Source organism: Mauremys mutica, chromosome 1 (assembly GCF_020497125.1).
Source record: "Mauremys mutica isolate MM-2020 ecotype Southern chromosome 1, ASM2049712v1, whole genome shotgun sequence".
In the NCBI taxonomy this organism is placed as follows: Eukaryota; Metazoa; Chordata; order Testudines; family Geoemydidae; genus Mauremys; species Mauremys mutica.
This window is the reverse complement of record NC_059072.1, coordinates 308,705,053-308,723,714: the sequence shown is the minus strand read 5'-3', so window position 1 is coordinate 308,723,714 and position 18,662 is coordinate 308,705,053. Positions and strand designations below refer to the sequence as shown.

General features: G+C 40.6%; 1 protein-coding gene across 3 annotated transcripts in view; it reads right to left on the bottom strand.

The window, feature by feature from the left end:
• WDFY2 (WD repeat and FYVE domain containing 2) overlaps positions 1–18,662 on the bottom strand; it is a 138,605-nt gene that overhangs the window by 48,065 nt on the left and 71,878 nt on the right. For all 3 annotated transcript variants that reach the window (XM_045014560.1, XM_045014568.1, XR_006578967.1), the window contains 3 exons: positions 15,333–15,406; positions 5,964–6,018; positions 20–170 (listed from right to left, as the gene is read on the bottom strand). In XM_045014560.1, the coding sequence (XP_044870495.1) occupies positions 20–170; positions 5,964–6,018; positions 15,333–15,406 (280 nt within the window). The remainder of the gene's footprint in view (positions 1–19; positions 171–5,963; positions 6,019–15,332; positions 15,407–18,662) is intronic.

The window sequence follows — 18,662 nt, the reverse complement described above, 5'->3', positions numbered from 1 at the left end:
CAATGTAAACAAAGGATACTGCAGGCCGCAGGCCCCCGCACTGGTGCGATACCCTCCGAGCCGCTGCCCACTCTCCGAGCAATGCCAGGTGAATTGCTTGTCCTGTCCTGTGCTTAACACCCATTCCATCTCCAGGACAAACAGAATCATCATAACCCTGCCTTGGTGAGCTGGAAAATCAAGCAGAAAAACAAAACAAAACCCAGACATATAACACTGAAGAGAGTCACTCCTCTGCTATCCAAAAAAATCCACGAACATTAATTCCTTCCCACCAAACCACTTCTAGGGTCCAATCCTGCAAGCCTTTATTCACACCTGTAAGCCTAACTGATGTCCTAATAGGACTGGTCATGTGACTAACTACGTATGTAACAGCCCAATCTTGCAAGCCTTATGTCTGTATGATACAGTAGAACAGGGGTAGGCAACCTATGGCACAAGCGCCGAAGTCGGCACGTGAGCTGATTTTCAGTGGCACTGCCTGGGTCCTGGCCACCGGTCCGGGGGGCTCTGCATTTTAATTTAATTTTAAATGAAGCTTCTTAAACATTTTAAAAGCCTTATTTACTTTACATACAATAGTTTAGTTATATATTATAGACTTATAGAAAGAGACCTTCTAAAAACGTTAAAATGTATTAGTGGCACGTGAAACCTTAAATTAGAGTGAATAAATAAAAATTCGGCACACCACTTCTGAAAGGTTGCCTGCAGTAAAACCTCAGAGCTACAAACACCAGAGTTACGAACTGACATAAGAACATAAGAACGGCCGTACCGGGTCAGACCAAAGGTCCATCTAGCCCAGTATCTGTCTACCAACAGTGGCCAATGCCAGGTGCCCCAGAGGGAGTGAACCTACCAGGCAATGATCAAGTGATCACTCTCCTGCCATCCTCTGACAAAGAGAGGCTAGGGACACCATTCTTACCCATTCTGGCTAATAGCCATTTATGGACTTAACCACCATGAATTTATCCAGTTCTCTTTTAAACGCTGTTATAGTCCTACCCTTCACAACCTCCTCACGTAAGGAGTTCCACAAGTTGACTGTGCGCTGCGTGAAGAACTTCCTTTTATTTGTTTTAAACCTGCTGCCTATTAATTTCATTTGATGACCAGTCAACCACACATCTTATTTGGAACTGGAAATGCGCAATCAGGCAGCAGCAGAGACCAAAGAAAGTAAATGCAGTACAGTATTATGTTAAAAGTAAACTACTAAAAAAAATAAATAAAGGGAAAGCAGCATTTTTCTTCTTAGTAAAGTTTCAAAGCTGTATTAAGTCAATGTTCAGAGTTACGAACAACCTCCATTCCTGAGATGTTCATAACTCTGCGGTGCTACTGTAATATACTTTTGCTTACACTTGCATTTTTCAGGAAAACTCCCATCACTGCAGTATCACCATTGGTAATGCTAGCATGGCAGGACTCAAGGCTGGGATTTTTTGACTTACTGAGCAGGCTTAGATAACAGTGGTACAAACACCCATGCCCTGTCTACACTCCCAGCATTGCTATCACTGGTGGGACTGTGCAGGTGGAAACGCAATCACAGGTTTTCTGAAGATTTAGCATAGACAGAGCCTTAAACTAAAGAAGAGTTTTAGCACTGTACACACATTGTTGGAGTCCTGGTCACAGATGACAAATCAGAGTCAGTTTGTTTCAGTGCATCTCCTTGTGCGAATGGAAAACGATGAGGGATCTGCAAATGCATCCACATGTCAGGCACATGTGGCTGCAAGTTCTTGCCAAGCCTGCTTTCTTTACTCCCACCTCTTTTTGGCTTTTTCCGTTCTGCTGTTCTCGATGGCTTTAAAGGCAGACCAATAGGCCTGCTGCCAGCAGCAGCAGCAGTTTCTCCTGCATTTGGGTTGACTTAGTCCTGGTCTACTCTGGGGGGGTTGGGTGGGGGGGAATATCGATCTAAGATACGCAACTTTAGCTACGAGAATAGCATAGCTGAAGTCGACGCATCTTCGATCGACTTAGAAATCACTTACTTCACGTCCTTGCGGTGCGGGATTGACGGCCGCCACTCCCCCGTCGACTTTGCTTCCGCCTCTTGCCGAGCTGGAGTTCAGCAGTCGACGGGAGAGTGATGAGGGATCCATTTATCGCGTCTACACTACATGCAATAAATCGATCTCCGATAGATCGATCGCTACCCGCCGATTGGGCGGGTAGTGTAGACGTACCCCAAGTCAGCTTTTAGGTGAGCTTTGAGACTGTGCTTATATTGCTTTCACTGGTCCCCCAGCACATGTGCTCCCGTTTTCAACTGTCCATAAAGCATGGCTTTGGGGAGTCGTATTGTCCAGGCATATGAGGTAACCAGCCCAGCCAAGTTGCCCCTCTATGATCACAGATTCAATGCAGTCATGCAGGGGCCGGTCCAGGACTTTGATGTTTGGTATTCTGTCCGACCACTTGATGTTACAAGTGAGATGCAAACAGTGCACATGAAAACTGCACACACATGGCACACCAGATAGTTATTCAAATAGGATGTTGAAAAAAGTGCTATATAAAAATCACAGCTGGTCAATATCAATATAACAGCTGAACAAATAGATTTGTACTTCTACATAAATAAAACCCTCAAGGGTTTTAACCTAAGAAACGGTGCTCTACCTATCACTGATTCTTTAAATCAGTGACCTCTGGGCTGAACTGTGAACAAATTTAAGTAAAAAAAGTGGTTTGAAAAAAGCTTACATATTTATTCTTAGCTGCCTCATAACAGTGAATGCCATATTCCTCAATACACAAACCTACTGCTTTACTAGTGTTCTGGGACTTTGAGACATATGTCAGGCAAAGCAGGCTACTTGTATCTGTTTCTGTGAAAGTTGACACTGGAAAGATATCAAATATCTTTGCAGCTGTATTCTAAACTGGTATTTTTTTAAAAAGCAAAATTACTCAGAACACAATGCTCAAATAAAGCACAGATTTTTCTTGTTGCATACACTACACAAATATATGCATATTGTCTGTTGAATCCTGTGGATGAATTTGTTCTAGTCAAGGATGTAAAATCTGTGTAAACATCTGTCACTAGTTCCCCCACTTTTCAGGATCAGGTTCCTCATGGCCTGGTAACACAATTAACACATGTGGCTCTAACAGTGGCCTCCAAACTTCTATAGAAAATGGGCCAGTTTACTAGACTGAAACTTAAGCTGTACAGTAACTCCTCACTTAAAGTCGTCCCGGTTAACGTTGTTTCATTGTTACAATCACTGATTAATTAGGGAACATGCTCGTTTAAAGTTGTGAAATGCTCCCTTCTAATGTCGTTTGGCAGCCGCCTGCTTTGTCTACTGCTTGCAGGAAGAGCAGCCCGTTGCAGCTAGCTGGTGAGGGCTTGGAACCAGGGGGGACCGGCAGCCCCCCCCTCCCCATCAGCTCCCCTCTCTCTTAAGTCCCCTGTGCAGGAGCTGCCCAGCAGGCTAGCAATTGCAGCTGTCCCTCCCCCCCCCGCCATGTGTTGCTCCTACCCTCTGCCTTGGAGCTGCTCCCCGAGACTCCTGCTTGCTGTGAGGGGGTAGGGGGGGAGGGAAGGAAGAGGGGGGCTAATGTCAGGGTGTCCCCTCTTCCCCCTGCTCTATGGAAGATGGGGTAAGTGGTGTACAGGAGCAGGGGGGACACACCAGGGCTCAGGACAGCAGGAACTTGCAGCAGCCTGTGGTCTCAGCAAGCTGATCTAATTAACAAGGCAATGTATTTAAAGGGGAAAATGCGCCTATCTCCCTCCATTGCTGTTGCCTTGTAGAGTGAGAGTTAACCCTTGAGGGCTCAGCCAATTGCAAGTTCATCACTTAGCAGTAAGGGAAATATCCCACTCTCTGACTCCTCCACCACAACCAAGCTTCACAATCATCATCGCTGTGTACCAGTATTAAATTGTTTGTTTAAAACGTATACTGTGTATATAATATGGTCTTTTGTCTGTTGAAAATTTTTTTCCCCAGGAACCTAACCCCCTCATTTACATTAATTCTTATGGGGAAATTGGATTCGCTTAACATCATTTCTCTTAAAGTCGCATTTTTCATGAACATAACTACAACATTAAGTGAGGAGTTACTAGACCAGGAACATGTCCCATCCAGCTGCATATACTCTAAACTGCAACAGAGTTTCGACCACTCCTATTCCTATAGGCCTCCAAACCCCACCTTGTAACCATGAAAGTGGGACTGAGAGCACACAAGACCGACTGAATTTTTTTAAGCCAATACGTCCTGTATTTAATTGGTCAGAAGTGCCAGCCTTCATCTATTGAGCTCACTGAGATACAGAGTGGTGCCTCTCTGGTAAGCCTGCTGCAATGGGTGGGGGGAATAAGAGAATTTCCCTTGCATCAGTTACACTGCATCATACTGCAGAATTCTCAGGCAATGGCAGTACTGAACACTAATTCAGCAATAGCAAGAAATCTGTATGTACACATTAGTGTATGTGAACGTAGACACATGTATGAGCATTGAGAAAGGTGGTAGGGTAGCAGGACAAGGAAGATTTCAGCTCACTCTTCATCTCCCCCACCAATGAATTTCATTTAGACTCTGATCCTGCAGACTCCAATGCATGCATGTAAGCTTATTGTCCCACTGCAGTCAATGAGACTTTTTTAATCTAAATCAACTAAGGCATGTGTGTAAGTGGATGAAGGCCTTACCAGCACATTCGTCAGACGATATGACAGTACAAGAGTTTTTTTTATAATTACAGACGCCCCCTGAATTACGCAAACCTGACTTATGCAAATCTGCACTTACAGAAAAAGTTCAATAAGCTAGAAATAGGAGGGGTTTGGGTTTTTTGCGCGTAATTGTCGGGGATACGTTTCCGACTTACGCAAAATTCGAGTTACGCAAGGCATTCCGGAATGGAACACTGGCATAAATTAGGGAGCATCTATAAAACCAATCCAGAATCTTAAGATATGCACATACATCTTACTTTGATTCTGTGTACAGTACACATTAACACAAACCTACTTATTTTCTTGCTTGATGTTATAACACACCAGAGAGCTTAAGTGAAAGTGATCTGAAGTAAGACTTAAAAGCGAAAAAGTGTGTTTCATCTTCATTCTTGAAGATTCAGATTCTTTTTACGCTTTCAGGGGTATGTAACAAAGTGACCCCAAAGCACCATCTCTTGAAGGAATGATTCTCTTATTTTTAACCTTTCTAAACACAGAACTTTGAAATAATTCACATTCATCTTTTGAACACTAATCAGCGTTAGAGGTTTCTATGCAGAAACACCATACTTATATGACGCAGGATAGCATTACCTACATGTCAAAGGAAGAGATACAAGAAAGAAAAAAAATACTAGTCATCAGTTGACATTGAATTTATGATGAATACTGGTATAAAACACCATTGTGACCTAACAAACAAGAATAAGGACAGTTAGGTCTTTTAGAAGAGCCCATTAGTGAACATTATAATGCTATTAGGTGGAAGGTACAAATTAGTTTTGCTTGATCTTGGAGTAAGATATCTATACTTCAAAATGTATGAGAGACTGGTCTTTTTAAATATATGTGGGCATTTAAGATAGAAGGAGACAGGATTTTTAGATCACTTCATTAGATATGCTGGGACTGCCAAAGATTCAAATAGAAAGACTGGATTTTAAAGAATTTATCCGGGAGAGGGGGGGGGGAAAACTCACACCAACACATTTCTGACTAAAACATTTTAAACAAATTATTGTTTTTTCCACTCTTGTAATCTCAGCATAAACACAGTATAGTATCAATCTAATGACAAACTAAGGTTTTATATTAGTAAATCAATAATTACAGGAAATAACACTTTCTTCCCTTCTACTGCAAAAGAGAAAGGTTTGTGTTTTTTTTAAAAAGCAATTGATGACATTAACAAATGTTAAATATATCTCTGCTAACAAAGACTGATTGCATTTCTTACCCTGGTAACTTTTGACTGGTGTCATCTTGTTGTAATCTTCTGATAAAATAAACTCCTGTAAAAATAAAATAATGTTTAGAAATGTGAAATATTTGCAAATAAGTCTGTGCTCTATTTAATTTACATAAAATATAAATTTTCTACCAAGTTCAAATCCAACATTAGCTAGAATTTTGTTGTCCAATACAAACAGTTTCCTTTAAAATAAATAAATGACTAGTAAATTCCACTTCTACCAGAGTATTTCACCTTTGCAATCTGCCCAATAAGTGATTTCACAATAGTGACTTTGAATGAAATGGAGGTAGAAAAAGTGGCAATCAAAAAATTTAAAAGCAAGCTGGCCCAAGTTAGTGACTTAGCTATTAGCCAACAACATGCCACAGAATGGGAGACCTGGGATCAAGTACATCCCAAATAATTTAGTTTCTCAAGTCAACTGGGGCTTCAATTCAATTTGAGTGTCTGTGTTCTACTGCCCTCTCCTGGTGAAAAACAAGTCAGACCCCAGGTACCTGTAATTCAATTTAGTGATGCAATAGCCCTAGTCCAACCCCTTACCAGTGTTGGAACACAATGAGGAATAATCTATCTAGTTTCAAATCAACAGATCTGTGTGTTGGGAAGTTTTCATAGATATTAAGGCCTTATTTCCTTTTGCTTAATTTCATCCCATTGGTGAATCTATATCCCTTTGTACCATCCTTAAACTCAGTATTTCTCCTTTTTTGGTGTTTACACGAGGCTGCAAACAGTTAAATCGGTGTATATGTGGGATGCCATGGATTATTACAAGCTCTCTCTAGATGAGAGAGAGGAGTGGTATGGAACCTCAGTCTCGAGCACTTGTTTTGCCAGTTACATCAGAGGAGGTTGTCAGCCTCCCAGTGCTGCTCAGGTTTGTGCGGATTTAAAAAAGCAACAGAAGTTACATTAACAGTTTAAGAACTCTTTATGAAAATATCAGCATACAAGAAAAGCTAAACAGTCTCCAGCCTTTGGAGCACAGAGCAGCAAACTCCACGCAAGTTAGTATTTACAGGGAGCACCAGTGTCCTTCGTCTCCTTGAGTTTTGAGGAAGAAGAGATCAAAATACGGGAAATTAACTGGCCTCAATGAAAAGAATCAGATAGAAAAGTCTTGTGATACTGGATTGCAATGGCCTAATATCCAGATCTCAGAGTTTGTGCTTTGTGGTAGGATCATATGGAATTCATTCTCAGATTGATAGTGGGCACAGACACTAAAAAAGTGACTTATAATGGACTAGACAAAAAACAAGTGAAGGTGACATGTTCAAGCAGTATGGCATAACTTTGGGGCTGAAGCTCATGGAGTCCTTTCATAGGGAAATAGGTGCATGAAATGGGTACAGGCTTAGTCAACACTCATGAGCAAGTGAGAGAAAGCTAAAAGTGCACAAGACAGCAAGTGTTGAGAGACTTCACGAGAAGAAAAGAGCAACAGTGACACTGGGGGGAAAAAATCATCCTTGTTGTGACTTCAGTGAAAGGGGAGAGGATCACAGAGAATGAAATAGGTGAATGTAGCACAGAGTAAGGGGAAAAATGAGACTCAGAGTATGTCTACGCTACCCGCTGGACTGGCAGGCAGCAATCGATCCAGCAAGCGTTCTCCTGTCGACTCCTGTACTCCAGCACTGCGAGAGGCGCAGATAGAGTCGACGGGGAGAAGCAGCAGTTGACTCACCACGGTGAAGACACCATGGTAAGTCGATCTAAGTATGTCGACTTCAGCTACGTTATTCACAAAGCTGAAGTTGCGTAACTTAGATCAATTCCCCCAGTGTAGACCAGGGCTAAGTAAAAATGTTTAAAATAAATGAAGTTTTAAAAGCCACAGAGTACTGGGGTATCCAGTTTGCAAGAACTGCCAAAACAATCCATTTGTAAAGAAAAGTATATTGTATATAAAAAATAATAAAAGCCATTCTTTGACTAGAGACTTGGCAGTTATTTAAAAAAAAACCCAATGTTTCCCTATAGCTTCCAAGTTTCACAGAATAACCAGGGTAATCTCAGATCTCACTGTGAAGTAGCTATAGGTCTATGTTAACTTTTTAAAATGGTGACCAATTTAATCCAAAAATCAGCCTACAGTAAAATGGCTCTGAGACAACCATTTCACAATAGTAACAGAACAATCTTCCTCTAAAAGAGGCCATTATACCAAGGCACTGGATATGATCCACTAAAATTGAGGTCAGACTAATGAATATTACAGCCTGTCAGTCAAAGGTTACAAACACTGGACTGAGAAATGAAATGGTTTGTCTTACCAGTTTATGCAGCAACAGAGCACAAAAGCAAGTGTTTGATGTTTGTAGGTTTCCTTGGTAAGTTAACTATAATTGTATAATTGCATTCCCTTGACTTGCCTTACTTCACCCTACTGTTCCCTTACTCTAATCATTTCACAATGGCCATCTCCTGGCACCAGCAGACTACAATTCAGAGCACAGTTAACAGTGGTAACAAATCTATTAAGTGCGCTGAATTTCTAGTCCAAGGTCACCCTGACACTTTCTCCCTCACAGCAGCAAGAAACTGCTCCACCATTAATGTTAGTTTCTATTCGTTATTGCCCTAAAGATCCTAACAATCTAACCAATGCATCAAGTGCTTTACAATAATGTTAATTTAGACCAAGGTTCCTTGGTGTGAAGTGTTATTTAACTTTCCTGACATTATCTGAAAAAAAATAAGTCAGCTTTACTTGCCACAATGTGTAACAGTTAAACATTCCTACCTTATTAACCTTTAAGTTTAAAGCTCCATATGACACTGCAGTGGTGCATGGATTCAAGGGTTTTGAACCAGAGATAGCTACATTAGTGTGGCAACAATGATCCCAGTCACATATCCAATAGTGTCAAGTATCGGGGGTAGCCATGTTAGTCTGTATCCACAAAAACAAGGAATCCGGTGACATCTTAAAGACTAAACAGATTTATTTGGGCATAAGCTTTCGTGGGTAAAAAACCCACTTCTTCAGATGCATGGAGTGAAAGTTACAGATTCAGGCATTATATAATGACACATGAAGAGAAGGGAGTTACCTCACAAGTGGAGAACCAGTGTTGACAGGGCCAATTCGATCAGGGTGGATGTAGTCCACTCCCAATAACTGATGAGTAGGTGTCAATCCCAGGAGAGGCAAAGCTGCTTTTGTAGTGAGCCAGCCACTCCTAGTCCCTATTCAAGCCCAAATTAATGGTGTTAAATTTGTGAATGAATTTTAGTTCTGCAGTTTCTTTTTTAAGACTGTTTCTGAAGTGTTTTTGTTCAAGTATGGCTACTTTTAAATCTGTTATTGAATGTCCAGGAAGATTGAAGTGTTCTCCTACTGGCTTTTGTATGTTACCATTCCTGATGTCCGATTTGTGACCATTTATTCTTTTACATAGAGACAGTCCGGTCTGGCCAATGTACATGGCAGAGGGGCATTGCTGGCACATGATGGCATGTATAACATTAGTACATGTGCTGGTGAATGAGTCCCTGATGGTGTGGCTGGGTCCTCAGGACCCACATCTACCTGCACATCTACTAATGTAACTATCAGTAACACGTGAACTCCAGTCTCATCACCGTATTCACCCACCTCAAATTAACCTGCGACATTTTTCCTGAAGGAAGTAACGTGGTATACATACAATGTACACCCATAACTAGTTCCAATTTTGCCTTTGGTAGTTAGGTAATATGATCATATTAATCACTAGTCTTCAGTGAAAGACTTTTCAAATGCTTTGTAACAAAGTATTATGGCGTTGTGGTATAAGGAACATGGTCACTGTCTAGCAAAGGTGAAAGTGGAATAACGATTACCAATGTACTGATTACCTATTTATGCTTTAATACACGGTGGCTAGATATTTGCTAGTAACACAGAGATATAAAATAGACAAACTATCATTATACACAAACTTTAACGCCCCCCCTCCTTTCTTAAACAGGAAGTACAATGTATAAGAAAGAATGTTCCATTAACCTGAACACAATCCATAGTTTTTATCCTTGTGTTTTGCCCATCTTCTCTTCCTTTCCACACAAAATCCATAGCTACATCTCATTCTTGCTTTGTATTCTCTCTTCTTTATACATTCTTGGGTGTTTCCCCAACATTTTTTTTTTTAATTTTCTGCTTCCCTTCCCCCTTTTGACCACTGTTTTCTTTTACTGCATTTTCATTCCCCTATCCTTGTCAAAAAATGATTGAATTGGTTGCTCCAATGGACAAGTATTTTAATATAGGGTACCCTGCTCACGAAGGTTATGCCTACTGCACCTATATGTTTTGTTTAGTCTCCACTTTGGATTTCATTTCTAAAAACTCTACAAAGGTAAATTTTCATTTTTCTTACTAACCACACACACACACACACACACACTAAGTTTGCTATTTTCATGGAATATGGTTCTATTGTCAAAGCAACTGATTGCCAGTTGTTGTTAGACAACTTTCTGGCTCTGACCATCATAAAGACAGAGGTCGCCCACAAAGTTCAGAACACATCTGCCACAAATTGTAAGGGTTATTTCCACAGTACTTTCCTCAGGAATTGAAATTAGAAGCGGTGTTTGAATTTATGGGAGGGGTTGTGTGTATACATCTGACAAAGATGGACCCCAAGATAACTGGCTGTTGCTCTTCTGTGGCTAGCAACAATGGGTTGTAAACAAAAGCTTTTTTGTTTGTTTAAATAAAAAAAGAGTTCTTCCACATCCACTTACAATTCTGAATGCCCACATTGGCTACACATCCTGCCTATCAGGATGGAAGTTGCTGCTATAAACAAATTTTTGGTTGGCAAGGTAATTGGGCTCTTCAGAAGTCTGTTAGACTCTTCTTACCTACGCTGTTTGCTATGATGAACCCTTCAAATGTCAGCCTGACTTGTTTCTAGATACATTTATTTAGTCAGTCACAGAATGATCAAAATGTAGGGTTGGAAGGGACCTTGAGAAGTCATTAAGTCCAGCCCCTTGTGCTCAGGGAAGATCACGTAACTCTAGACCATCCCTGATAGATGTTTGCCCAATCTCTTCTTAAAAGCTTCCAATGATGGGGAGTCCACAACCTCCCTTGGAAGCCTATTCTAGTGCTGGATCCACTACAAAAGCCTTCATGAACTGGGGAGAAGAATCTTGAGTAGGCAAGAATGATTTTGTCTTATTTGGTGCAGTATAGGCATCAAGATTGTCACATATAAACCTCTGAATAATAGTTGAGATAGAGAGGCTAATTAAAATTTTGAGGGAAAATACTGAAGTAATATCCTTTGTGAATTTTAATCTTTTCCCATCTGAAAATCTTGAATTTGGCAACATAGGCATCCTAATAGTACTCTCTTGACAACCAATGAGCAGATTGAGAGTCTACTATCCTCACACATTATTTATGGCAGCTACTAACAGGGTGCTCAGTGTTGTAGAAGAGGCAGAAAAAATGGCCTTTGGCCCAAGGATCGCATAATCCCACTTGGCAGACTATACAGTTTGGACACAGATATTCAGAGGTAGGTTCCATTTTAGACGCTTATTTAAAAGGGTGGCTGACAGCATTTTTATTGGAGTGGGGTAGCGAGTACATTCCCCCAGAGGTAAACAGATTGGCTTCAGGATTAGAAAAGGATGAAGGCTCTTTAAAAGATAACTAATTGCATAGTCAACAGTAAGATTTTGTTTATCCCTCAAGGGACATTATGAAAGATGATCAAAGTGTTTTTTTTAACTGGGAAATATTGCTCAGGAGGATATTAAGGATTAAAAGATTTCAGAAAATGCAGAAAAAGTTGGGGCTGCTGCACAGAGTTTGGATTTGAAGTAAGATTTTCATTCTGGGTTTAAAACAGTCTCCTTGATCTAGTTTGCAGAGTAGAATTCACAGGGTATACTCCAGAAGCAAAATAAAGTTTAAGACCTCAAGTTTTGAAGTAACTCATTCTGTACAGAATACGAATCAGATCAACAGGCTGGGAGGGTGACAAACTATGATTTAATCTTCTTGCCTCTTGAGGAAAGAGATATTCTAATGGACAACATCTGAGTGAGCGAGCCAACATCAGTTATTCAGTTACAGACATTGAAAGTGCTCCATATGACTAAGTCTCTAAATATCTAGCAGGAGCAAATGATAGAAGATGTTAAGATCAATTTTTCTTGATGGTAAAGAGTCAGTTCTGAACGAGGTGTTTGATGGGATCTTTTCCTTGAGGCCCAACTGAGGGCTTGCCATCCACACAAACGCCGAGTTTATAAGAACATAAGAACATAAGAGAGGCCGTACCGGGTCAGACCAAAGGTCCATCTAGCCCAGTATCTGTCTACCGACAGTGGCCAATGCCAGGTGCCCCAGAGGGAGTGAACCTAACAGGCAATGATCAAGTGATCTCTCTCCTGCCATCCATCTCCATCCTCTGACGAACAGAGGCTAGGGACACCATTCTTACCCATTCTGGCTAATAGCCATTTATGGACTTAGCCACCATGAATTTATCCAGTCCCCTTTTAAACATTGTTATAGTCCTAGCCTTCACAACCTCCTCAGGTAAGGAGTTTCACAAGTTGACTGTGCGCTGCGTGAAGAACTTCCTTTTATTTGTTTTAAACCTGCTGCCTATTAAGTTTGCATCAAGCTGGAGTGTAAGTCTACCACATATTAGCCTGCCGTGCATTAGGTGCTCATGAAGACATGCCCTGAGATCATGCAAGATCTTTGCTTGCAACAAGAACAGTAGGAGAATAAATATCCTTACCATTAAGGGAGGCAGAGCTTTTAAGACACCTTTATAAAAAGGGAGGTTTCTTCTTCACAGCCACTTGCGTGGGAGACTGGCATCTCCTTCAAAGCTTAATTTTCCTTCATGTTTGAACAGAAAGTTTGTTTTTGGAGGGAAGAGTCCCTTAGCTTCTAAGGGACCTGAAATAGCCCTGAAGATTTGGAGTGAGCAATGGAATGAGAGGTACTCTTCAAAGACAGCTTTCCCAACTTCAGGCCAAGATTTGGGGAAGGGACTGCAAAGTGGGAGCACAAGAAAAAAATAATACAACATGATTTTGTTTTAAGTGCCACCATTTCCTAAGGAAGTATGCACTCTGGCAGTGGTGATTAAAATCAATCATCGCGAGGCATAATCTGTCATCTTGTCTAAAGGTTCTGCTTATAATTTTAAACTTCCAAGCTAACAAGTTATAAAGTTTGAAAATAACCACTTGTGTCACTTCTAGGAGCAAAAGGAGGGAAGTTTATCATCCACTTTGTTTTACTCCATGACAAATGGGTGAACGATTCTAATTAAGTTTTAGCTAGAGGTTAAGTTAAATGGAAACAGAACAGTATTTCATCTCAGTCACCAGTTTTTGAGCTCTTTTTCACCAGCTCCGGTGGAACATCTGTCCCTCTACTGATTTTGACAGTAATGCAGCCTCTATATACAAACATCCTCCTTCTTACAATGCACTACCCCATTCACCAAAAAGCCAGACATATTAGTGGAATCAGTCTCATTTAAAAGTGCATGTAGAGAGATTTTAGCACATTTCCTTGATTTCTGAAAGTAGAATTCCTTCCCTGCCCTATACCGATGTATTCGAAATAGTCTGGACTTTGAGTCAAAAGTTAGTTATCTTGGACTATTTCCCAGAAATTTTGTTCTATATTTTAGAATTATTTTAGAACATAACTGCTGCTTTCTGAACCATTAGCAATCAGATATTCCTCTGAATGACTGACTAATTCAGATGTTGGGGGAATATTACTAAAAATCCGTATGCTATGTGATTTTTGCTGTTGCTGCTAGTATAAGATGCTGGTACTGTCAGAGCATTTAAAGGGCTAACACAAGGAAAAAATAGCCTGATAGAATAGAATGTGTGTGTCGATGTAGCCCTATACCAACAAACCCAATAACATACAATCTGCAATTTTTTCCACAATTTACTTTCTTTACAATAAATGACGTGTGTCCTCCTATAGGATCCAAGTGCCCTGTCAATTATTTAGAATTACAAATGCAAAACACAGTTCTATCAGCTCCCCCTTTCACACATGCAGGAGCAAATATACCAACACTCCATTATGCTGGTAAGTATATTAACCCGGTCTCTCTCCTCAAAGGCCAGGCAAAACAAGTGCAGTGCGCGCTGAAAGATGACAAGTGCAAACTAAATCAGACTGGAGGGAAGGCTTCCATGAAGCCCGTACAGAGAACACCCTGTCAGCCCCCCACCATTCTTTATTAGATTAATGAGGATTTAGCATCAGCACTTCTGCTGACTGCAGCTATAGCAGAATATAATGGGGAGATGCAGTCTCAGGCAGGCTGTTCCCAGGTCATTTTATGCTTTAGAAACAAAGCCAGCACCTTAAAACCTACCAGAGAGCTCACAGGTAAACAGGGCAGGTCCCAAAGCACGGGGGCCATGTGCTCTCTATAGGACACCATGCTTACCAAGAAGGCGAGTTAACTTTGACACTTGTTCCAGCTTCCAAATCAATGTTAAGATACGGCCCCTTGTAAAGCACATGGCAAAGGTCTGACTGTGAAATGTCAAAGCTACAGATAACAGTACCAAGATTCTCATTTGAAAGAATGACAGAATGCCTCTGACCACCGCTGCCACCTGAGCCCCTAAAAACAGCTCTTAGTCTAGTCAGACCCCCAAGTAACAGTTTCCATAATAATTACAATCGAATGGCAACAGCGGGGCCCCTTTGATCCACATGGCAGATCTCTGCTTCAATGTTCTGCTATCTTTACATGCATGGGGATATCTCAGAAGTTACCGAAAGGCAAATGGACCCATTCACGCTGCTGTAAATCAGAACGGACTCCACGGAAGGAAGTTCTGTCTCACAAAGGAGAATTACACCTGCGTAACATTGAATTAACAAGAAGGTAACCAGGACCAGTCTTTGTACAGTGCTCTGGAACAGTGCAATATATTGCATATAAAGAGCTAACTGTATGAGTTGAGATGCATCATATGGATCGGAGAGTAACTTTACGCCCATTTGCTGTGTTCCCAGACCAATTTAGCACAAGTGATTAATAATTTGATCAAAGTTGGTAAATTAAAAACTTGTTATTGGACAAGTAAACCCATACAATTTGTTTAGTTGCCTAATTCCTCTAAACCCAGCTCAAGTTTATATAGCAGTTAGTTTAAAATTTGTCATGGATCTTCTGTTTTCTGCACTAGAGTGGTCAGTGTCATTAGTAGCGAGGATCAATGTTAATCTGTCATTTAGCCAATGCTAATTAAAAATCTCAGCACAATAATATATACATACTTCTCAAAAGGGAAGTATTTCAATGGGAAAACTTATTTATATGTACTTACTGAGATTGAACCATTGTCTAGACCTACGGACAGCCTTCTTGTTTCCGGGTTAAAAGACATGCATGAACATGGAGCTGAAAAAAATGAACATGTTGATGAAGTTAACAAAACCATGATTCTCATTGATCTTGAAGCTCTGGAGTCCCTATCTAGCTAACATACTTATGAGGCTATTCTTTATTTTACCCCTTATGATAGAAAAGCATAAACATACTCTTCCTGCAATGCTATTCAGTAAGCCCTGTTACATCAGGAAATAAATGAGTAGCTATACGACTACTCCTTACTTCATGATCCACTTTTCCCCCCTCAGTTAAATTATTTAAACAGAAAATGTTATACAAGAGCAGTTGTGGGGTCACAGACCCCTCAAAGAGTATTAAAGACATTTCAGTTTTAAAGTTTTTGTGGATTTAACACAATGATTGAAGTTAATTTTCTACATTTTCTGATTATTTTATAGCTGAAAATAATATTTCTAAGGTTTACATCCCATCAGTTTAAATTCTTGAAATAGGAAACTCCTATGGACTGAAATGTCATTGAGTTTCAACAAAATTAAAGACAGATAGTCCATAATGGAACTATAGTTGTCAGTCATCTCTATTATAATTAGATTACATTGTAACCAATGACTAAGAGTATGTTCAAAACAATATTCTATCTAATGCCCTAGAAACACATTGCCCTACACAACTACCACACTACAAATTTTCAGGATATACTCTTGCAGCTTGCTTTGTAAAAAATGTCCTAGGCTCTTTTGAGAATCTGGTGATGTTAACATGTTGGTGTAGAGTCAGAATTTTCTACTAAGAATTCGAGTTATGTTTGCTCTCTATTTATAGACAGCTTTTTTAATCCAATCTAGGTGCGGTGATAGTTTGGGGTTTTTTGCCTCTTAATACTGTAGCTGAAGTCTCAATCAAGTTTCTGCAGGACAGGTTCAACATTACAACTGGCAATCTTAACAGTGGGGACAGAAATTCTTGCTCCTTCCGATTTTTACCATTTATCTTAATATTAATATATTGATTGCAGGAATAAAGAACTAAAGATTTTTAGTACTGCTTTTCACTGGATTTTTCTATTCTGTTTTTGTAGCCCTCCCCCGACCCCTAACTAGATATGTGCACTTGCTTCTATAAATAGTGAATACCCTATATATTTTCAACTTGTTTTCTCAATAGTTTTAAACAAACACTCTAGATTGGTATCAAAATATCCATCAATCCAGTGGAGCCTCCATGTTCTTTATTTTGTGGCATAATCAGATGAAGACAAGACAATACAAAAAAGTTTGTGTTGGACATTTAACTGAAATTTCACCCCCACATGGAGTTTAGGATTGTATTGATTTATTTATTGAGGGGCGAATACAGAATAATTTATGGCAACAGAAACTCAAAGAGCACAACAGTCAATCAAGTAGATCAAGAGTGGCTCTGATTACTTGTTTTTTCACTTTATGTTTTGGAATGTCTAACTTACTGCTAAACGACCAGAGAAAAGGCTTCAGTTAAAAAAGGAAGCTGTCACAAAGAAAAGTATTTTGTGCTGCTACTAACACAACCAGAGATTATTAAAGTGAAACTGGTGAATAGAAAAGTTTACTTTTCACCATTTACTTAGTGGATTTAAAGCAAATTTCAGAGCAGTGAAACTAAACTGGTCAGTTTCACCTTCTGTTAAGAAGTCATTTCAACTGCTGGTACTTGGCACAATGCTGTTATGTCTGGGTTTCTAACATTGCAGGGCAATGTTTAAGGCAAATGATTATTCTTTTAAAAAAAAAATCACTGTATCATACCAGACTATATACAATCCCTAAAATACCACCCCCACCCTACATTTTCAGTCCAGTGCTAGATAGTATCTAATCTAAAGAATCTCTACTACCATTGCAAATACCATTAACAGTTCACAGAAAATCAGATTTTTAAAAATCACTGTCAGTGACGGGGTCCCATAAATTAGTTATTTTTCAAGTCATGCTTTTTCTAAAACACACAAACAATGTGTCAGTAATGGAGCTGACAAAAAAAATAAAAAAAAGCTTTTGGGTAAAAATATTCAAAAGCACTTAAACAACATAGGCGTAGTATAACTATTTCTATTAGGGTCCCGTCCCCCCCTCAAACCACAATAGTTATACTGGTACCACCCCTAGTGTAAATGCAGTTATTTCTGTTTACAAAGAAGCCATACATCTTATTCCCTCTCTCATATAAAGCACCTTTTTACTGGCTTATTTATATTCACCATAAGGGGTTGAACTGCTTTAATTGTGCCAGTATAGTTAAAGTGATACTGCTTGTGTGGAGACAAGCCCTTTCGTGGTTACTTCCCATTGAAACTACCTAAGTCTCATTGACTTAAGTGCTTTGAAAATAGAACTTAAGCTGGTAAAACATTTAAGGGCTTGTGAAAACTTGACCCACAGGACTAGGCATTTTCATTAAGCCCCTCTGCTTTAGTCTTAAGGGTTGTTCTTCAGAATGGAATGGTCCAGTAACCCTTCTGCCATCAAAAAGACTTGAGGTGGTGTGTTTTGTTCATTTACTTACAAATATGACAAGTGACCCACCCTTAATGCACTCAGTTTCACCTTCTCAAACTGAATTACAAAGGAATTAAATTATATATTCTATACTCCCCCTATGGTACATTTCTCTCTGCTACAATGAAGTATATACTGTTACTTTACATCAGTGGTCTCCAACCTTTTTACGCACAAGATCACTTTTTGAATTTCAGTGCAACCCAGGATATACCCGGCCTCTTCCCCAAAGCCCCGCACACTTACTCCGAGCTAAGGAGGGAGGTGTGCATGCTCTTCCCCGCCCTCACTCACTTTCAGCTCTGGGAGGGAGTTTGGGTGCAGGAGGGGCTCCTGGCTGGGGCAGAGTGTTGGGGTGCAGAAGACGATATGGGGTGCTGGCTCTGGGAGGGGGGTCAGGGCTGGGACAGGGGTTTGGGGTGCAGGAGGGGTCTGGGGTGCTGGCTCTGGGAGGACCCTCAAGGCTGGGGGTTGGGCTGTGGGCTCCAGCTGGGTGGCACTTACCTTAGTCAGCTCCTGGTTGGAGGTGCAGTGGGGCTAAGGCAAGCTCCCTGCTTGCCCTGGCCCCATGTCACTCCCGGAAGCGGCCAACACGCCCCCGTGACCCTAATGGGGGTGGGCACGCGGCTCTGCCCACTGCTTCTGCCTGCAATCACCGCCCCCACAGCTCTCATTGGCCGCAGTTCCCCATTCCCGGCAAATGGGGAGCTGCGCGGATGGCGCTTGCAGGCAGGAGCAGCACGCGGAGAACCCTGCCCCCGCAGGGGCGT